At 45.1% G+C, this 22,579-nt stretch overlaps 1 protein-coding gene across 6 annotated transcripts in view; it reads right to left on the reverse strand.

Moving 5' to 3' along the window:
* ZMYM3 (zinc finger MYM-type containing 3) overlaps nt 1-22,579 on the reverse strand; it is a 451,345-nt gene that overhangs the window by 382,021 nt on the left and 46,745 nt on the right. For all 6 annotated transcript variants that reach the window (XM_078640225.1, XM_078640224.1, XM_078640229.1 and 3 more), the window contains exon 2: nt 18,642-19,579. In XM_078640225.1, the coding sequence (XP_078496351.1) occupies nt 18,642-19,563 (922 nt within the window). In that variant the 5' untranslated portion in view covers nt 19,564-19,579. The remainder of the gene's footprint in view (nt 1-18,641; nt 19,580-22,579) is intronic.

Below are 22,579 nucleotides of genomic sequence, written 5' to 3' on the forward strand. Positions count from 1 at the left end.
ACAAATGGGTGCTGTGCAGCAAGTGTAGCGTTGCTACCTTCACACACGTCTTAAGTCTCAACCACTCATGTTTTTTCGTTAATTTACTGTCTAACAAGTAATTTTAATTTATAGTCCTGAAGAATTTGTCCCACGCATTTGTTGAATTCTGAAACACTAAGAGGAAAAATAATCTCTTCAGAAAAAGTGTAATTGCTCACCGTATTTATGTGGTCTTACTAAGTAACCATGTCACCTGGTGCATTTTTGGTCTGTTTTATAAGAGCCAACTACCATTAAAATGAAACGGAGCAAGCATGTTCAATTGGCGGTCTTTTATTGCAGTGAAACTGCACCAATTTAAGGCTTTCTTTTCTCTTACCTACGGAGGTAAAAAGGTCCTTTAGCTTGCAAAGATGTCCTTCCTTAACAGAAAAAATCGTGAAAGATTTCACACGCAGGAGTAGGGCGTGCTTGTCAGACTTTAAACAGAATAAAGCCCAGTTTGACAGAAAATGCCATGGTGCGATCTTTAGGAGCCTGAAGTAATTCGCTCTGAGCACAAAAGGATGCAAAAATCTGAGTTGGTGAAGGTAAAACTGGTTTACCTACACCTTTTAGAGCCCCAAAAGATTCCAGGGGGAGAGGTTCTGAAGCCACGTGCGACTCGCCAAAAAGTGTTTTGACACCACGAAAGGAGTCTTACTTTTATTGTTTCAAGATAATACCTTCTAGAATCTTCCCTCCATTATCCTACTCAATCCAACTAACACACTAACATATCCACCACTCAAATTAACACATTTTTCTCTATACTAACCCATTACTACTCACTGAAAAGCGCATCGACTTCTCGTCAGGGGTAGTAAGCGCTATATCAATACCAATTGAAATTACAAGTCCGCCCACCCTGGATTCTCCTCTGTGTCTAGATGTACAGGTTTGCTAGGATTTTCCTTAAAGTGCTGGCTAAGATAGGGCCCAAAATTCACAGCTACCACATTGGAAAATTGGGTCAGTTTTCACTGGAATGTTTTTTAGGTCGAGGACCTAAAGGCTGCGCTTGCGCAGTCTGGGGTCAGAGATTTAATGTCTCTTAGTGTGCTGTTTAACCCGCCTCCCTGCCACGTCTCTCCTCCATTGGCTGGCTTCCTAAACGGAGGCCAGCCATTGGAGGAGAGATGCGTCACTCTAATTTAGCCCCGTCTTTTTCGGATTCGAGGGCGTAAGTTTTGCTGCTCTTTAGCTTGTGACGTCGTCCGTCACTCAGGACAGCAAAACACGCCCCCGAATCCGAAAAAATTTGAAAGCTTGAGGCCGCCATTTTGCTGCTGGTAAGGTTGAGGTAGGCTGCTCTCGCTTTCCTCGTTCCCGCCGTCATTTTTCCCGCCCCCTCCCGCTGTCCGTGTCTTTGTTCCCCTCCCGCTGATGAGATCATCTCGCTGTCCTCCCCGCCGTGTCTTTTTCCCGCCCCCCCTCCCGGCACTCAATAGAGCTCTTGAACAAGAGTCTGAGCTGCTGATAGTCTGGTGTCTGCAGCCCGCCCGCACAGGATCTCAGTGTCGGGGAGGGGGGGCGCTAGACTGGAATGCGGGTAGCAGCTGGTATCCGGCGCTCTGTCAACATACATTGCCCCCTGCCATCCTCCTCCACTCCTGGCTCAGCTCCCCCTCGTCTCCGGGCTCCCATGCAGCGCCCTCAGTGTCTCATGCGGTCCACAGACAGCACTAAGCCTGTAATACTGTCTTCAGCAGGCGTGAAGTCGGAACCGGAGCCTGAGACCATTGCGGAGGGGAGCGCTGCCGGTGGGCCGTGTCCTGCTGATTTGGGAGCTGGGATTGCCGGCTCACATGCACGCCATTACAGGCGTCTGGTACCGGAGCCAGCTTACAGGGGGCATTTCGCAAATCTTACTTCCTCACCTAGTGTACAGAGCTGAGGCGCTATGGGGAGCTGTGCAGCGTCTTTTTTTTTTTTTGCATTAAATGCCACACCCACACAGAGCTAGTCTAGGGATTTACGGAGCCCGGGCCTGCTGCTGACTGACTCTCTCTTTGTCCCTCAGTAATGGTCCCTGAGTGCGCTGATTGTGCGCGCTGAATCTGCACTCGGCCGGGGCACCCCTGCTCATCTGTGGTGGCACATTTACTGCTCATCTTGAGTGAGGGTTAAACGCATGATCCGTGCTGCCCCCCACCCCCGCTGTTCCCCCCCCCCGCTGCTCCCCCTCCCCCAGCTGCTCCCCCCCAGCTGCTCCCCCCTGCTCCTCTGTGCCCTTACACGCACCTCCTCCGCTTCACTCTCCTTTATCTTTCATTTGAGTGTTGTGTTTGCACCGCCTAGTTTTTACCCGCACAAGTGGAGCCCCCCCGTCCTGCCCTTTCACCCTTGACCTGTAAGGTTCGCAGCTCCTCGGTAGACGAGTGCACATTAGCAAAACATCTCTCGCTCACGTGCATTTCTTGGCGAGACTTAAGGCAAGTGCGAAACCTTTGTTATTTAACAAACACGCCCCTTTTTCCCCCCAAACTGGTTTGCTACTTAAATGCCCCCAAACTAGCATTTGGCAGCTCTTCTTGACACGACGCCACACCTGGTCAGCAGCGACGCTCAAAGCTCCACCGCCTTTGCTTTACACACAGTAAGTTTACAATGTTTACTTGTGATCTCAGCGCAGGCTTCACCCCGCTGCAGCATTCGAGGGTCGGGGGACTGGGGGACGTGTTTGTTTTTATTAATAATGTATCAGCTTAGGGGCCCCCTCTCAGCACCCCCCTCCCACCCCGGCCCTTGAGCTTACACCGCGCTATTGTGCCAGCCACACTGCCCGGCCAGACCTCTGCCACCCAGGCCCCCTCCGGAGCCATCCCCCTTCACCCGGCACTCCTTGTCACCCCCAGGCCCCCCCCCCCCCGGGCCCTGCCCCGTCACCCGGCACTCCTGGTCACCCCCAGGCTCCCCCGGGCCCTGCCCCATCACCCGGCACTCATTCTTGTCACCCCCAGGCCCCCCCCGGGCGTTGCCCCATCCCCCGGCGCTCCACAGTTTTAGGGTCAGAGTCCTTTGCTGCAAAGGCTCTTACGCTGCACCCTGTTTGAACATGGATGTAGGAAGTTCGGAAGAGTACTGAAGACCAAATTGTTCTGCTCTGTGTAGGAATCATCAATCGTAAACTAATTGACGTATTTTTTTTCCCCGCCACCTGCTCATTCTCCAATTCTCCTCTGGTTTGACCCTTAGTACTCTGAAATACGACCTTGGCACCCGGAGTGCCATACTAAAGAACATATTATAAAATAAACCAAATAAATATTAGACGAGGGTTTATGTTCTGGTTTTCGAAATTTGTGTAGTCAATCCAGGTGAAGAAGAGTTGCACTTGAAGACTGAGTTGTTGAAATTCTTTCACATGTTGGAGGCTCCTCATACGAACTTTGGACATGTTCTTTTGGTCAGCACCAGCCCATAGGCAGCCTAGGAATGGTATGGGCCAGTAGGACCAGATAAGAGGTGTGTTCGTTCACGCCCTATCCCCTCAATGTTTCTTAAGATGGGTTCTGTGAGTAAAGGAAGTGATTGCTTTGGGAATAGTTATATTATGTATTTTCTGTGTCACTTACAATCTGTGTTTTTATAGTGAATTTCCTGATTTTACTTCAAGCGGAATTGTTGCGGTTTGTGGTAATTTAGATTAAATGTGTAAGTATGTTTTCAGGAATTTGAAGCCAAAAATTACTACTTAAGTGGTAAAAAGAAGATAATCCGAGTCACAATAATAAAGTTAATGAGTTGTAAGCACTTTAGTATTAATTCAGACAGGGAAGTTCCTGGTACCTTATTCCAGTGCTGGGTTCAGATAAGGCCCATAAATAAACTGAGTAACGTAGTCTGCCTATGCAATAATCTTCTGAGGAGCGCATTTCCAGTTGCTAGTGACACATTAAAGCAGTGTCCCCGTGCCATTTGGACACAGAAGAAGGAAGCAGCCGCAGGATCAATTTGTGGGCAGAGTGCCAGCCTTGTGACCTGCATAGTTCTGAGTCAATAAAGGGCTGCGTCAGCCTCTCATCTTTCTGAGGTCGATTCAACAAGTATCATAGTGTAAAAGTCTTCCATTCAAGGACCGAGCTATAATTCAGTTTGTGATGCTTACACAGTAGATATGTCTTATAGTTATTAATATTAGCAAAGCCAAAAACATGGCATGTTTTTAACTAAAGCTGCAGTGATTCTTTCTGATGGGCAAATATGTAGAGGACGAAACTGCATAACCATATAGATTTTGGTGTTTATATAGATCTTTCATTGATTGATTGATTGTGTGGGTGGCTCTATGTGAATGACTATGTGTGGGTGGCTCTGTATGTGTGTGTGGGTGGCTTCGTGTGTGTGGCTCTGTGTGGGTGCAAATGCAATAGGTCTTGCATTTGCGAGCGATTAAGCTATCGTTTTCTTGCCTTCTGCCCCCTGATTGCACTCGTTTTTCTTGCCTTCGCTCCCCTGATTGCACTCGTTTTTCTTGCCTTCTGCCCCCTGATTGCACTAGTTTTTCTTGTTTTGTAGGTGGCTCTATGTGTGGGTGGCTCTGTCTGTGTGAGGGTGGCTCTGTGTAGGTGGCTCTGTGTGTGTGGGTGGCTCTATGTGAATGACTGTGTGGGTGGCTCTGTATGTGTGTGTGTGTGGCTCTGTGTGGGTGTAAATGCAATAGGTCATGCATATGCGAGCGATTAAGCTATTGGCATTGTAAATGACAATGCCATTTATTTAACGATTAAGCTATTGGCAGTGTAAATGACAATGCCATTTATTTATGATTTTTAAAAAAAAAAGTCATGAGCAATGCCAATAGCTCTACCTTTAATAATGCCGAGACCATTGCATTGTAAATGCTTGTTTTTTGATGTGTCCACATTGTGTTTGGGTGCTTTACCTGTTGCAGGCACTATGCTTACCCACACAAGTGGCGTGCCATTTCTATTGGGAGACGTGTGGGAATACAGAATAGTTCTCTGCAATTTTGCCTTCCAAATGTAGGGATGTGTGTAAGAAAGAAGACATTCTGATAAATGTCCTCTGAATCACATGGTAGGAGTAGTTTCTGTCCTGTAACTCCAGTTCTGTAGTAGGGGTATCTCTGTTATAGTCATAATCTAGTGAGTAGTCCCGCCCATGTGCGTGGACCCCGGAGCAATCAAAAATAATCTCTTAAAGTGTCGAAAAATGCAGAACTGCACAGACACTTGAGAGAATTAAAGACAGATAATGCAGCCTATATCCACAGGCTACACTGTCCAGTACTTCAACTAGAAATTCCACCAAAAATCCACAAACAGCACAGCCTGTCCAGATTTCTCTTGCCTTAACAGCAAAAACCCTCTGGTATGATAGAGAGGAAGACATGGACAGACAAGCCCCATAGGCTGCCATTATGTGGCTCAGAACAGGATACTGTGCCTTTAAGAGAACTTTCCAGAACTTCACAGTATCCTAGAATGCACTGCAGGTCCCTTTTTACTTGCAGTTCTTTTTTCCGGCTCCTGCAAGCAGGACCCTGGAGCATTGAGCTCTCCCTTTTCAAGGGTTTATTGGTGATTTTTCACTTTTTTCAAGTTCTTTGAGTACTTTTCTGAAGTACTTTGGTGTTTTTCTTCCTGTTTGTCTTTTGGTGCACTCTTTGATTGTCAATATGCCTGCATTATTTGACAAATGTCCAGAGTGCTCCAGGAAGAAGGCCAAATCGGACCCACACGAGGTGTGTATCATCTGCCTTCCCTCATCTCATGTCCCAGAGGAGTGTGACATTTGTCAGGGCTTTTCTAGCAGGACCCTGAGGGATAGAATGAAGATCAGACTTCAGGGCCTGGAGTACAGAAGACTGAAGGCACAAGGTAGGTCTGGAGGGGCTTCCTCTGCCCATGCTGAGGCCTCTGGGGGGCTCCCCAGGGGCAGGAAGACCAGCAAGCGTCCCCATTCTCGGTCTGTGTCGATTGCACCGACTACGGCGTCGAGAGGGATGACTGCAGTCTGTTCTCCGTCTCCCCTGGGCTCTGGGTCAAAGCGACGTCGACGTTCGGCGTCGAGGGAATTGAACAGACCGCTGTTGAGATCTCCGGTGACGATTTCGTCGTCGTCGAGTATTCGACGGCGAGAGGCCCAGCGTCGGCGCTCGCCGTCGAGGCGACACCGCCGTTCGCTGTCGGCGAAGAGGAGAAGGTCGTCGTCGAGGGGATCCTTGACGTCGAGGAGAAGATCGCCGCCGAGGCGAAGGAGGTCGCCGTCGAGGGAGAGACAGTCGCCGTCGAGGAAAAGACGCTCGTCGTCGAGGGGCCGACGCTCGCCGTCCGGTCGCCATTCTTCGACACCAAGAAGGCGCGGAAGGAGTTCTGGCGTCAGGAGTCAGTCTAGCAGGTGCCAGGTGCCTATGGGAGACTCGCCAACGTCCCAGCCCAGAAAGGAAGGCGGATCAACGGGTTCGGTGTACTCAGTGGTGTATACCCCTTCTAGGCAGAAGTCGGTTACCCCCCCTCCTCCCTTGCCGAGGGGGCTTCCTCCGCGGGCTCGCACTCCGCCTCCGCTTCCACCACTTCCACCGCGTCCTCGACCTCTACCTCAACCTCAGCTGCCGGCAGACAAGCCGCCTCCGATTCCTCCGAGGTCGGTTTCACTGCCCCAATATCCGACTCCTCCCAAGGGGACCCCTCGGCCAAGGGCCCCAGCCAGGCCAAAGTCGCCCGCCCCTGTGGAACCGGCGGATCGACCGAAGCCAAGGAGGTTGCGATCACCCTCCGGACGGAGGGGGAGATCGAGGAGTCGTCACAGATCCTCCACTAGGTCAAGACGGTGCCATAGGAGGCGCGGATCACGGTCCCGCATGGACTCTTCCAGGACCAGGACCTATTCACTGACTTTGTCGGAATCCCCGGACATCAGCACGTTCCAGGATGTTCTCCTGAGGGGTGCAGCAAAATTGGGAATCACGGTGACGGCTCCAACACCCACGACGTCCGTGATTTTTGAGACGCTTCATTGGAAGCATTTGTCTCGCCCTTTACTACCGCTAGTACCAGGATGGGTAGAGCCCGCGGAGGAGCTGATCATCACACCAGCAGTGCGTAATGCCGCTCCCTCCCGGCTCCTTAAGAAGTACAGGGCCCCGGATTCTGACCCGGCTTTTCTGTGGATGGATCAGATTCTGGATTCTGTTATAGTGACGGTGAAGTTCTGGAAAGTTCTCTTAAAGGCACAGTATCCTGTTCTGAGCCACATAATGGCAGCCTATGGGGCTTGTCTGTCCATGTCTTCCTCTCTATCATTCCCGAGGGTTTTTGCTGTTAAGGCAAGAGAAATCTGGACAGGCTGTGCTGTTTGTGGATTTTTGGTGGAATTTCTAGTTGAAGTACTGGACAGTGTAGCCTGTGGATATAGGCTGCATTATCTGTCTTTAATTCACTCTTAAGTGTCTGTGCAGTTCTGCATTTTTCGACACCTTAAGAGATTATTTTTGATTGCTCCGGGGTCCACGCACATGGGCGGGACTATTCACTAGATTATGACTATAACCGAGATCCCCTACTACAGAAGTATGGATTCCCACAAATTCAGAGATGTACAAATAACCACTGCTCAAAAAATCTGTACCTGGTGCCCATTTAAAAAATACATAGGTTTCTTTGATACCCATTTTTCACTCTGTATATTTTACCATATGAATTACCCTATACCGGTTATAAAAACCATTGTGGGGTGCAGTTCAGTTGTTTGCTCTGGGTACCTCGGGTCCTTGAAGAACCTACAAACTTAAAAGTATCAGCACGGCCACCATAACGAGTACCAACATATTGCATTTCTAGAATAGTAACACAATGACAAACTATGTTCAACCACAATTTGTAATGGTTGCCTGGTTTAGAGGCGGTCACTACGCGAGGTACAGCGCATCGAAGTTGAAATGAGTGGCAAGCAAGCAGCCCATTAGCACTGCATGGGGAACAGTTTTAAAAAAGGAGAAGCAAAAAAGTGAAAGAGCAACTATAAATGGAGAAACCTGAAAACTAAAGGACTGTCGACCAGTCATTTTCATGTGGATCTGCACATGCAATCAGAAAATAACATAATTCATAAGGTAAATGGGCCAATGACTGATGTGAACTGAACCAACAGTACACTGTTATGGATGGAGGCAGAGTGTTAATTACTCCCACACACGACAACAGAAAAGGGGAGTTGGCCTTTAGGTAGCTAGACAGATAGATGTATGTATGTATGTATATTTCTAAATCTCTACAGCTATATGTACTTTTTTAAAATACATTTTACTTGAAGATCCTTTTGGACCTACCAAAAAGATTTGCAAGTATTATTATTACAATGCAGGTCTGCACAGTTTGCCCACAGTTTGTCAGAGGGGGTAACCAACACCAAAACGCTTGCCTACTATGGTATGCTGTGGGACACCATGTAAACAAAATAGCTATCTGAATGCTTTGATACACAGTAATAACAACCCAGCCTTAAATGTCTAAGGACTTTAAAATAGGCTTATCACAATAAATATGTCAGGCCTACTGCCCTTACAGTAACTTTCACAATAAACAATTAGCCATATAATGTTCATCCCGTGAGACGCGGAAACAGACCACAAGACCGCTCATAAAGGAAAGAAAGTAGGCAGACAGAAGCCCTGCGCCAAAAACCTACCCCGCCAAAGACTGACACCGTCCACCAAATGGTGAACGTCGAGAATACATACACAGTAATGCAACCTAAAGAAGCACCTGTGTAGAAAGGGAATAAGAACTCACACCCAGAAAAACAGCAGGGGTGGAGCAAAGAGGCAGAAAGGCATACACCAGAGCCGCTCCTTGAGATCTAGGGATATGCACAGGACAGGAAGGGCCAAACCGGACCTCCAGCGAGGCCACAGGGAGCCCCGGAAGGCTGTGCGACAGCGCTATGGAAGGGCTAAACGTCGTGGGATGCCCTGCCCCTCTGGGCCGTGTCCCAACGTTGCGGCGACTCTGGTGTCAGAGTCAGGGCACTCTGTTGGAGCCAAGGGTAAACCCGCTGGCTGCGTCCCTACCAGAGTCCCTACCGCCCCTATGGGCCCCCAGGTGGCGCACCAGGGAGGGGGGGGCAAATGCTTACCTGTGGCGACTCTAGTGACAGAGTCAGGGCACTCGGTTGGAGCAGAGGGGAAACCCGCCGGTGGAGCCCAATTCTTCTCTGCTCTGTCCAGAATGTAAATTCTGGACAGAACAGAGAAGAATTAGGCCATCCACCATAAATAATATAATAGACAGGTTAATGTATCTTCTGGTTGTATAGAATGGGCTATGTCAGTAAGTAAGGAAGAAGAACCCATAATAATAAATACAACACATCGTAGCGAATTTCGGGATTTAATATGGAATTACACAGCCCCTCCTGTCCAGGTACCTCCGGGATCAGGGCTGAGATTAAAGGAGAGTATGTGTTTAATGTACGAAGGACGAGAAGAAGTGAGAGATAGTGAATGTGAACAGTACTTTAACCCCTTCGACGCTGATGACGAGCTGGGCTCGTCATGAGGTAGCCTCCTCGCACGCTCATGACGAGCCCAGCTCGTCACGTAACATGCGTTTTTTAAAAACTCAGCGTACGGGCGGAATTCCGCCCGCACGCATGCGGTTAACAAAAGCAACACCTCTTCATTAGACTATCCCATGTACCTGGGAAGGAAAGTTATGTTATGTTATATCATATTTATTCGTACTGCGCACGGCTACTGAGCAGTGTCCTTAAAGTGTATTTTAAACACAGAGAAAGAGCATACACATGGCTACCAAGAGACTGGGGAGGTTCATGTTACAAAGAATGGATATTCCCTACCATACAACACCAACACAACCAGCATTGGCATAGCCAATAGGTCTCGCCTTTGGGACCTTACAAGTGTTTAGCTAGCAGCACTCCCTAGTTATAAAATTTCCCTATTAACCAGTATGGCAACAACGTAGAAATTTTATTAACAGAATAGTGAATATGGAGTGATTTTGTGCATATAATCAGATTACGTCCACAATGTTAGTATCATTAACTGCATTGACAAAATGTGGCAATGCGCCATAGAATGGCAATGTATTAATTAGGTAGCCTATGGGCAAGTTATTTGCGGATTTAAATAGAGAATATTGTATTCTCTATTAGCCTGGCTGATGAGGATTATGAATCCGAAACCGGTCAGATTGGAGAAATGCAAATTAAACATGAGTGGCACACTTCTGCTTCATGTCACTCTTCGTAACAATCTGCTTAGCGTGATTAGCACTGGTGTCAAACAGTCATTCTAAACATTGGAAAGAAAGCATTGGCCCACAAATTAGGAATCCCTTTTGCGGATTTGTTTATTCTGTTTCACGCCTGAGGCGGAAGCCGGGGGTTCTCTGCGCGCTCTGGTGCTCCTTTCACTGAATGCAGCATTTCGGTATCGTTATTGATATAAAAATAACGTTTCTTAACAACTGTGTAAATATTTTAGAAAGCTCATTTTTAACTCTAGTTCATACCTGGGAGCGAGATTGACGTCGCCCGAGGTTTACAGTATCATTTGCCTGGTACAGCGTCACTGCTAACACGCGCGGACTAGTCCTTCCCGCCACTTCAGTCGCCATATTAATTAGGGGAAGGCTGGCGGTCTAGTGGATCGTCACTCCCACCCTCCTCCCATTTACCAAAACATGGATAAAAACGTCAGACCATCTCGCCCGCGCCAAAGGCAAGCCCGTCTGCGCCCGTCCGCGCCGGGCCTAGGGCCACGACCTATGGCCAAGTGATTAACGTTCGGCATATTGTTTACTCACGTACATTTTTGCTTGACCTACGACCACCCCTGTTACCCGACTGCTTCCTACACGATTTGACATTATCCCCCAAGACGGAGGTGGTGCACTGTGCACATTGCAACGAAGAGATAATAAATAACAAGGTCAAACAGCCAGCTAATATATATACTAAAGATACAGATATACCCATAGCCATGGCCCTTATTAATGCTCGCTCCCTCTGTAAACACAGACAAGAAGTAGCAGAACTCATAACCGATTACAAGTTAGACCTACTGTTTTTAACTGAAACATGGACTGATAATGCTTCTGACCCGGATTTAGTGGTTGCTACACCCAATGGCTATAAAATCTATAGACAGGACAGAACAGGGGGGGAAAGAGGAGGAGGATTAGCAATCATAGCCAGAGAAAGGTTTGGTATTACAATTTCACCCATTCCAGAAACATCATGCGAAGCCTTACAGTTTAGAATTAAGCTCAGTGCCCTATGTAATTTCAAAGGGATACTCCTCTATCGACCCCCAGGAGGCAGGGCAGCTTTTCTATCGGGCCTAAGCACTATACTGGAATCGCTGGCCATCGAGGACTCCTGTACGGTCCTAGGTGATCTGAACTTCCATCTGGAAGACAAGAGCCAGAGCGATACTCTTGCCTTGCTTTCGGACATGGACACATTGGGGCTCAGACAATTGGTGGCCTCATCCACACACGTGGCAGGACACACATTAGACGGTATATTCTCTAATGTTAAAGGCCTTCCGGTCTCCGATATTTTGCCAAGGACCTGGACTGATCACTATGCCATCTTCATTAATATGAGAGTCTCAGCCACGGAGTATAAAAAATGTAAAACTCATCCCCATATCCCCTTTAAAGCCTGGAAGAATATTAATCAGTTAAAACTGATAAATCAGCTAGACAGAACGCGACCAGTGATTTCACTCGATCCAAACATGGCAATATCACAGTTTCATGACTGGGTTGGCCATGCTACCAGTCTTTTGGTTCCCACAAAGTCTATATCAAAAAACCGAGCCAGGCCTACAGCATTATGGTATACAGAAGATTTAAAAAAGCAAAAACAACACAGCTGGAATTATGAAAGGCAGTGGAGAAAAACATATGATGCGGCAAGTAGAAAGCGATACAAAGATTCACTCGCCGTTTATAAAGGAATGATAGCAACTGCTAAAAAGTCCTATTATTCTGCCCAGATTGAGCAAGCTCAACATTCCAGTAAAAAACTATACGAAATAACTAAAACATTGTCAGGCAACCTCCCGACCTCATCCCACCCCCATCTCAAACAATGTGCGATGAGCTTGCTAGCTTCTTTTTTTCCAAAGTAGATGACATATATCAGACTTTTACGTCCAAGTCTACCATAACTAACCTTATGCTTTCCAATAAACATACCACCCTCTTAGACAGCTTCAATCCTTTAACTGACGATCATGTAAAAACCATTGTCACTTCAAATAAAACAGGATCTGCATTAGATCCCTGCCCTTTATCTGTGCTTTTTCCTGTAGTGGATGTCTTAATACCAATAATTACTCATGTATCCAACTCCATCTTAAGTTCAGGAACTTATCCCACTGTTTTAAAAAAAGACACTCCTGAAACCCCTCTTAAAGAAACCTGGCCTCGACAAAAGTGAATTGAAGAATTACAGGCCCATAGCCAGCCTCCCCTTCATAGCAAAAGTGGTCGAAAAGGCTATGAATTTACAACTGTCGGAGTACATTGAGAATCACAGACTGCTTGATGACACACAGTTCGGATTCCGGAAATATCATGGGACTGAAACCGTGTTAATTAAGGCGGCAGATGATGTGCGAGCAATTCGAGACCAGGGTGGGACAGCACTCCTGGTATTGCTGGATTTGTCCGCGGCCTTCGACACGGTCGATCATAAGATCCTGATCGACCGTGCCGGTAAAATGGGCATTGGGCAAACGGCAATAAAACTGCTCGCCTCATTCCTTAAGGACAGAACCCAGGCTGCCACCTTGGGGACATACCAATCTGCTCAGTTGTCTCTGCCGTGTGGAGTTCCTCAAGGCTCATCCCTAAGTCCGACACTATTTAATATCTATGTGTCGGACCTTGCTAGTGTCATCAAAAGCCATGGGATGAGCCTAACTTCATATGCAGATGACACGCAATTGGTATTAGCCATTAAAGGCGATGGTCTGGAGGTGGCCAAACGCTTTCAAGGTGGAATGCTGGCCATAGAAGAGTGGATGGCGATAAACAGCCTAAAACTCAACTCGGAAAAAACCGAGGTGGTCCTTTTCGGACCACTCCAACCACCTTGGTCCTCAGTCTGGTGGCCGTCTACTCTCGGAGCACCCCCAACACCAGTAGCTACGGTCAGAAATTTAGGAGTAACTTTTGACGATGGTCTCATTTTTATGGACCATGCGAATAAAGTGGCATCAACAGCTCACTACAAGCTACGCATGATCAGGAAAATAAGTCCGTTTCTACCAGCAGCTGCCACTAAAACTCTGGTTAGCTCCCTGGTCCTTTCGGCACTTGATTATTGCAATGGTTTATTTTTAAACACTCAGGTCAGGGTTCTAAAAAAGCTGCAGTCGATACAAAACGCTGCGGCACGTCTACTTTCGGGACTTCCAAAATTTACAGCCATATCAGGAACAATAAAAGAACTACATTGGTTGACCATCCAGAATAGGATTAAATTCAAATCCTTATGTTTAGTCTACAAGTCCTTAAACAATAAAGGTCCCCAATTTTTAAAGGACCAGTTGGTTCGACATCTCCCCCCTAGACAGCTTCGGTCCTCTAATCTCAACCAACTAACGATCCCTAGGTCCAAAACAGTATCTTGGGGCGACCGTCGTTTTTTGACAGCCGCACCCAAACTATGGAACACCTTGCCGCAAGATATTAGATTAAGCCCGTCCCTCCTGCAGTTTCGCAAGAAACTAAAGACCTGGCTGTTTAACCAATAGTTGTTCCTCTAAATTACCTTGGACACCGTAAGCCGTACTGAATAACAATCATGCAAACATTCCAGCGCCAAGACGCCCGCGGGTATACGTTGCGCTTTATAAATGCCAAACATATTTGGAAAAAACAGTTTGTACAAATGTACCAATGCATTGTTGAATGCCAATATAGTAATTGTGTAGTTTACGCAAATGTACTGAATAAAGCAATCTATTTAATGTTTGATTTACTGAACATGTAACCAAAATGCAGCAATGCGTCCTGAAATGCTAACATATGTCAAAGTGTACATTTTAAACTGGAGATGTCGATTTATAATGTTAGAGACAAAGCAGATAATGGGACAGTTTGGAGCAGCTGCAAGCTCCTGAGTTAGCTTATTATTCCCACCCAGCCCGGCTCAGTGGTGTCTATACGCTGAGGAGGGCTGTGTACGGCAAAGAAGGAGCCAGATTATGCTAGAGCCAAGTATGGGCTACTTGTGACCACCGTAGTTTGATCAGCAGCAGGGCAGCACGGACGTCCTAGCATCCCGTATACCCCAGGGTATCCCACAACGGGCACGGGCAGCGGAGTACCGTAGCTACTCATGGACAGGATTACCTTTTATTATACAGCATAATATTAACCTTATATAAAACTAGTAAGAAAGCACTACTGTAATGCACATGCGTGCCTCTGACATAATTATATGTATTATTTTCATATTTGTGCAACTAAAATGCGTAACAACGTGCGTATATGCTCTGCTCCTAATAAATCTTTTCTGACTGAAAATACGAAATGAACTAAAAAGGCGTGCTAGCGAAGCACACTTCACCCTGTAAAATTTTAATTAAGACTACAGACTAGCTTGCATCTCACAAACGCACAGAAAGCATGCTGCCAAAATTGACTTAACACAACATGGAAACACCCAAAGGTAACCTTAAAAGAAAGCACTCCTGCATTGTAGTGTACAGAAAAAGGGTAGAAAAACAACTAACCAACAGGCCCTGTTTCTCATAGAATGAAACAGTTCCCACAGAAATTAGATACATTAAATGAAACCACATGCTGTCTTTCTGTTGGCAGTGAAGAACTTTCAAAACCTTCAGACGGACGTAAGAAAGAAAAGGAGAGCCACACTGATTTTTTTAATGCTGGAAACAACAGTTTTAAAAAGGAAATATATAAAGCTGGCTGTTTTTGGCGACAGCTATTGAAAACCTAAAGAACATGAAGACGGCAATACCCAGGCAAGAGGAGGGGCCATCAAACACTGCAACAGGAGGAGGAAGTGTGAAGGTGCATGAACGTTGTGTGAGGGCCAACAGTTCGCTGCGGGGTGTGGGGTTAGTAAGCACATAAAGGAGGGACGTTTAGAAAATGCACAAATAAAAAGGAAACATTTAAGACAAGCACAACAAGGAATTAATGGTAATAGATGGGAGTGCTTATAGCCCAAAGATGAATGCAGCATGTCTTTGGAGGGAGGAGGGGGGTGGAAGAAAAATAGACCAGACAGATCCAGCAGCCCAAGAAGCAAATGATCTAAGAAAAGAGATGATACTGGTGCTAGGAGTAACCGTTAATTTCAGACAAACCAGACAATTGGGTAGATTACTGGAGGCAACAATAAATGAAACCTCAACGTCACTGGGAAACCTAACAGTAAAGTTGGCTGCAGTGAGGACCATGGTTCTACAAAACCAGTTGGTTTTAGACATATTAGCTGAGAATAGTGGAGTCTGTAGGATGATTAAAACGGATTGCTGCCATTAAATACCAGATAATGTATCAACTGTATATAAGGCATTGGAAGATCGGCATGATATTGGGCATCAAATACTTGAGGCAACTAAAATAATTTTCTGGGATGATTTGGAGTCCTTCTTTGGGTCTTGGGGCTCCTTGTTATTGAATAAAAACTGTATTTGCTTAGCAATTTTGGTAACAGTTTGTATTCTCATAAATATATTACCTGCATGCATCTCAGCATGTATCCCAAAGCCTCGTGTTACTGCACGTAAAGCTATGGTGTCCCAGATCAGCGTGAAATTATGCGGACGATACAGATAGAGTGAATGCCCGTGTAAAAAAGGCATTCAAACAGAAGATTGAAAGAGATGGTCCTTTATAATACTGCTTTTTTTCTCTTTTCTTTAATCTTTACATGAACTTATTTCCGGGATAAACAGATTTGGCTGAGTGCAGCTGGGTTCATGGAAAGATTTGTTTTACTACATGCCAAAGGCTTTGACTGCAGAATGTTTTCCTTCCTGTTCAAAGATCACTAAAGGAAAGCGTTTATCTCTCAGTTTTGTAAACGGTCAGCAGAGCCTTAGAGCCAGTAAGGAAGCGGACGCTGCACGAGTTCCCATTAGATCAATTATAAATACTTCAAACTCCCCACTGTGTTGTTAAGGTCTGTGAATAATGTTTTGTTTAACGTGCAACCACACATTGTAGCAAAGGAAGGAAACCAATCAATTCATTATAAATATAGCAAGCGGTCTGTAATCTTCCTGCTGAAAGCTGCATTTCTCAAGGTCCTTTGTGTTTTATGATAATATTTTGTTAAGATAATTGCTTTTCACTATTTCCTATGTGAGTACAAATGTATATAAGCAGAGTAATTTGCAAGTTTAAGCAGACTCTCCGGCGAATGCTCAGAAACTCCCCTGCTGTAGTGGAAGCAGAATAAATGATATTGGAGATTCCCCATGACGGACTCCTTAATTATCGAATTACTTCTTCTTTTGAGCTTTCAAAGTAAAAGTCTAAATTACCGAAAATTATTAGAGGGCAAAACAATATAATTCCCTCCCAATAGAGCCCAATACGGAGTATTATAGTGCAAATCGTCTATCCCCGTGGTTTGATTGGGTGGGACCAAACACAAAAACCTTTCTTTATTAAAGTAATTTGTGAGATTCAGTATAAAGAAATACATGGTTTTTAGCACAGTGTATTAACAATCCATCCATAAAAGGCTATTTGATTTAATACATGATTTCCGCAGTAACTAAGTCAGGCCTACTTGCTTTGTCTAATTTTTCATTATAAACAGATCAAACTTAATAATCTGACATAACTTTTTCCAGTGAGCCAATAAGGTCCATAGCCTTTACAATTGGTTTTACACTATCATCAACAAAGGCTTTCTGAAGTGATCATAAACTGGCAACCATCATGCATATGGTTATTCAACTACAAATATATACAGATTGCAGTTGGCAAAGCAGTATATAAAACAGCTCTCAATATGGCTTCACAAGAATCATCACAGTGAAAATCTTCTGCTCCCATGATGTGTCAGTGTGAGGTCAACATCAAAGCCTTTGGTTTCTGTGGTAATCTCTGGGAATAAAATACTGGTCTACAGTCTTAACACAGAGTAAGAACATTCCACTATTAGAGGCTTACTGGCTTTAACAAATGCTTTTCACAATAAATAAGCCAGGCCCACTGCCTTCGTCATACCTTTTCATAATAAACAGACCAGGCCTATAGAATTTGGCGTAACTTTCCCCATGCACCAACCAGGTTTCTAGCCGTTATTGGGTTGTCACCATAACCAGCCATGGCCACCTGGACGAAACGTAGGTTTACCCACAAAGCAACCAGCAGACACACCGTCATAAAATAATGAATGTATACAAAATTATAGCAGGATAAGCAACATACTCTCTACTAGGATGGCCTGGCGAGAATTCTCCCAGTGCAAATTTTCTATCCACCATAGTTTGTTAAAGGGGGTAACCAACACCAAAAACATTGCCTACTAGCATAAACTGCGCGGTTTCATGAAACAAAATTCCCATCTCTAAGCTTAATACAGAGTAACAGCAATAAGACTTTAAAATATGCTTTACACAGGTCAGGCCTACAGTCTTTATCATAACTTTTCACAACAATCAGGCCTACAACCTTTATCTTTGGCCGGTCACTATAACCAATACAGGCTTATTTAAATAGACATAAAACAGCTTTCATGATTTGAAAGGATGAAATTACAACTATGTAGAAAAATCCAGTTTGCAAAACAATATAGAACACCTCACACTAGGACCCATGAAGAATCATCTTGGTGAAAACCCTGCGGGGTTTGACAGAATGCCAACATCACAACCTGTGTTTACTGCGGTACACTGTGAGATGAGATTAAGAAAATACTCTCTATAGACTGTAACTCCATCTGATACCCCACTATTAGAGGCCAGCTGGCTTTAACAACAGCATTTCACAGCAAATAAGGTAGAACTACTGGCTTTGTCATTATGTTTCATAATAAACAGATCAAAACTATGTAATATGGTAAAGCTTAGCCCAACGAATCGATAAACTCTATAACCTTTACTAGTGGCTTGACACCATAACCCGCACATGCCTATTCAAGTCCACATAAACTGACAACCATCTAGCTTCCTAAACAATATACAACCCCTCTCAAAATGGCATAACAATAATCACCACAGTGAAAACTCCCAGGGTTTTTTAAACTGGGTACGGTAAACATTGCGATTATATGTAACATAAAAACCTAAAGATAGCCTTCAACACAACGTTATAACAACCCACTGTTAACAGTCTACTGGCTTTATCAATTGCTTTTCTTCATCAATAAGCTAGACCCATTACCTTTGTTGTCACTTTTTAAAAGATCTATGCATCGGACATAATTGATTCCAGTGCACCAATAACTTGCCACCATAACCAACGGCACAGCCAGAACAAACACAGCTTACAGAGAAGCATAAGCATCACCAGACCAGCTATGCTCAAGCATCCCTGACTGCCTCATCAGTGAAATCTTGGGTCACACAAATGCACTGACAGACATTTCAAAGTTGAAAAATGGGCAGATTTAAAACTCACCTGTTGAGGTTTGTGTGCCGGCTTCTCCAATGCTGGAATCAGTGGTTGAAGCTGGCTCGCCATTATCAACCGGTTCAGTTTTGAGTTGCCCAAAGCCCAGCAAGTGAGAGCTTTCCGTCTGTGTGAGCTTTCCTTCAGCCTTCGGCAGCACCTTGTCACCCATTATTGATAGCCTCTTTCTTGGACCCCTTTGCCGTGGCTTTTTTTCCACAGTTTGGCTAGGTTGTGGAGGGTCCGCCTGCTCAGCGGATGGCTCCTGCGCCACCTTGTCTTCTGGTGGTGGTGGGCTGACTGGCTCCGTTTTTGTAATAAAGTTCTCAAGAAACGGGTACTTTACTGCAGCGTCAATCTCTGGGCTTGGACTACGCTCTTTTTTGGGTTTAAGCGTCTTTCTGAACATGGGAGCTCCTCTCCTAGTTCCAGTGTCAAAAGTTGGGTTCTTTGACGCAGCATCGATTTCCGGACTTGGACTGCGCTCTTTTTTAGGTTTTAGAGTCTTCCTGTACATGGATGCCCCCCTCACATAACTATTGCTCATGGCTGGAGCCTTGACAGAGGTTCCACGCTTCACATCATTGGAAGATGGTTTCGAGTTCACCACTGACTCAATTGTTTCATCGAGTGCCGCATCGTTCTTGCACTTTTCAGGTCCATCCTCAACAACTGGCTTGTCTACAGCCTTCTGTGGGCCTTTTTCAACATCATCTGCAGAGTTGGCATTTTCTCTAGGTGAGCTGGACTTGCTCACTGGAGCCGCTTCCTTGGGAGGATCAGGGTCAGGAACTGCAGTTTGCGGTGGAGAGCCAGTCCCAGACTCTGAAGACTCCTTTTCTTTCTCCATATTTGTGGTAAGGCTGTCACTAGATGGTTTATCAGGGACAGAATTTGGAGCCGAAGCAACGCGGGACTTGCTTAAATCCATCAGATGGCTGTAACACCTAGGAAGACAAAACAACAGTTATAACAGGAAGAAAACGCTGCATTTTTAAATGAACAATCCTGTGATTGGCTGCTTTTGGTTCAAGGGTAAATCTATATAAAGCAGCATACAAAGCAGAGAATCTCAATTGCCACCCACCACCAAAATAGGAGAACCTTTCAGAGAACGAAGTGCAATAACAATGAAATATTACAGGCCGCATCTAGACGGCCTACTAAACAAACTCAAGTACAAGGTACCCCACTGCTAGTATCAAGTTCATACAGATTGTTGTACTGAAAGTGAACATTCCACAGCGCCATGAAGGCCCTTAGCGATTACCTCGCCATCAGACACTAGTTGCACACATCTCAATCAATGCCAAACTACTCACAGAGAAAATAACTCTCAACAGCCTAGAAGGGACCAGCAACAGCAGAAACCCCATTCAGTGTCCAAAGTGAAATGTGTCCCCTTTCTTCCCACCCACAATATGCCAATATAGTTCTACTGGAAGAACAAATATTTCTCTCCACCACCAGAATCTGGAATTCTGCCCCCCAAGTTTGTATACCATCGCCTCGCTGTCTACAATAAAAACTGGATACCCTATCAGGTGATTAGCAGCGCTTTATAAATCCTGATTGACTGATTGGAAGTTACACCCATTTGAGAACTCCTCACTTCACTGCATGCTTTAAACCTGCCTAGAGTGACACCATCCCCCTGGCATGGCCCTCATCTTTCAAACTCTCTCCACTCCTCCCCTCACACTTCTTGCAGCTTCAAGATTTTTTTTCTCCATGTGTTGCTCTGCCATGGCCGAGTCACACAGATCTCTTTTTTTCCTGCGCTCTGATCATTAGTTATTGCCCTTTCTCTGATATCCACTAATGGGGATCTATGTTTTCTTTAACAATGTTGTTTCTAATTAGTGCTGCACATGTGCACTGTAGTTTTGTTCTTTCACGTTTTCTTCACATCTTTATTGCTAAAGTTGTCTCGTTTTTAGGTGGAAGACTACCAGCTAGCGCAGCTAGCCCAGCTGCCTGGCTGCGAAAAGGCTTCTTGGGGGCATTCTCAAAGATTCCCTGGGAATGCATTCTGCCAATTGGTTACCACTGGCTTTGTGGTTTGTAACTCACATTTGCTTGCTTTCTATTTGCAGACCTTCCTTGTTTTATGCGGTCAAATATTTCAAATTAAGAAAGCATAAAAGAATCACATTTTTTAGTAATTTTGGTGTGCTGCAATATATTTCATAAAGACCAGAAAAATAATCAATACTCTAGGCTACTCTACAACGCTGTACTCCACTTTATGCCACTCCACTGTACACCCATGCTGAACAGCAGCCACGCTGCAGCCACGCTGATGTACAACATGACTAAAACACATCGGCAAAGCCAATAGCTCCCAGATAGCCGAGACCTACTGTCTTTGCTAATGCTTGTTTTTTAAGCTGTTATGCCTTTGTAATCATGTTAACGTCCCCGCACCTTGTCCACGCTATGAAACTGTATAAATAAATCCCTCAGGACAGGCAATAGCCAAGAACACCAAAAGTCTAGTTTGTGGTCCAACCTGACGCACAAATAGTGCCAAAGGAGTCCCCTCTTCACATGTGCACATACAAAGCCTTTAAAATGTAGGTTTTGCAATTCACCGTTAATGCATTGATTAAGAGACTGCTCTATCTAGCAATGGCTGTGCTATAGCTGCGACATGGTTATTTAGGACTGTAAACACATACAAAAACATATTTCTCTTTCATGTGACAGATGTTTGACTGGATAGCAACTTCCATTTACTTAAGAGAAACTGATCAATTTGGCATATATGCCCTCCAATAAAACACGTCAATAGCTTCCAACCAACAACAAGCATTAGCATAGCCAATGGGTCTCGCCTTTGGGACCTTATAAGTGTTTAGCCATGCAACAGTTTATGTTGTTGCACCAAGGATATTGTGCTGCCTAACTAAATACTTAAAAGGTCCCAAAAGCGAGACCTATTGGCTATGCCAATGCTTGTTATACTTTTACTGCCGTGGCTGCAAAATAATCATTACTACAACCCAGAACACAACCAAACACTGTTGGATCACCACAGGCGATATGACAAAGATATTCCGAGATGCCTCGACGCAGTGATGCACGCTGCGTGCCCTCAGTTTAGCGTCATGAGTAGGGTCATACTGCGCAATGCACGCGCAATGCACGCTCCGCTGACTGCATACCTCTTTATTTATGAACCCATTGATTGTTTACTTGTCTTTCTGTATGTATTTTATCATGCCTAAAATCACGCTGTGGGGAAAGGATTACGTGGGTGATGTGTAGTGCTAATGATGGGGACGGTAGAGGTGAGAATAACGCCATAATAACGGCAATTCAAATATTTTCATTATGGTTACTTCTATCACTGCGCTACTAATAATATTTGTACACTAGGTTAACAATTATGATAATAAAACTATACTAAAACTAATAATTAAAAATAGGGGACCATTTTTATAATGATAATTATATGAATATAGGATTATCCGAGAACACCCCAACCCCACCTCTGCTGCCACCAGCCCCTGTGACTGGCACCGTCTAGTCACAAAAGCAGAAACTTCATAATTTCCAGGGAAAGAGCTTACTTACCAGTTTGCCTCACTCCACAACCTTTTTTTTTTACTTCGAAATATAATCAGTGCCACCAGACATGCATAAAGGCTACCAAACCTGTTAAACTGACAATTCACTTTTAATATCTACACAGAGGTGGTGACCGTGACGCAGCAGCCCGTGTTAAATCTTTGCAGGCCCAAATTTTGAGTTGATCCGAAGTTCAAGGAACCCACAAAAAGGTAAGAAGTTGGACCTTTGGTGTGTGTGGCAGTACAGGTCAACGTTTTACTATACGGCTTGAAAGGTCACAGCAGTTCCTGCTTGTAGCTCTTCACATGGAGCTGGCAGATTCATGTTGGGCTGAAAATGAAATGATGCAACGTTCAAGAAAGGAAATAGGA

This window comes from Lissotriton helveticus, chromosome 4_2 (genome assembly GCF_964261635.1).
Source record: "Lissotriton helveticus chromosome 4_2, aLisHel1.1, whole genome shotgun sequence".
Taxonomy (NCBI): domain Eukaryota; kingdom Metazoa; phylum Chordata; class Amphibia; order Caudata; family Salamandridae; genus Lissotriton; species Lissotriton helveticus.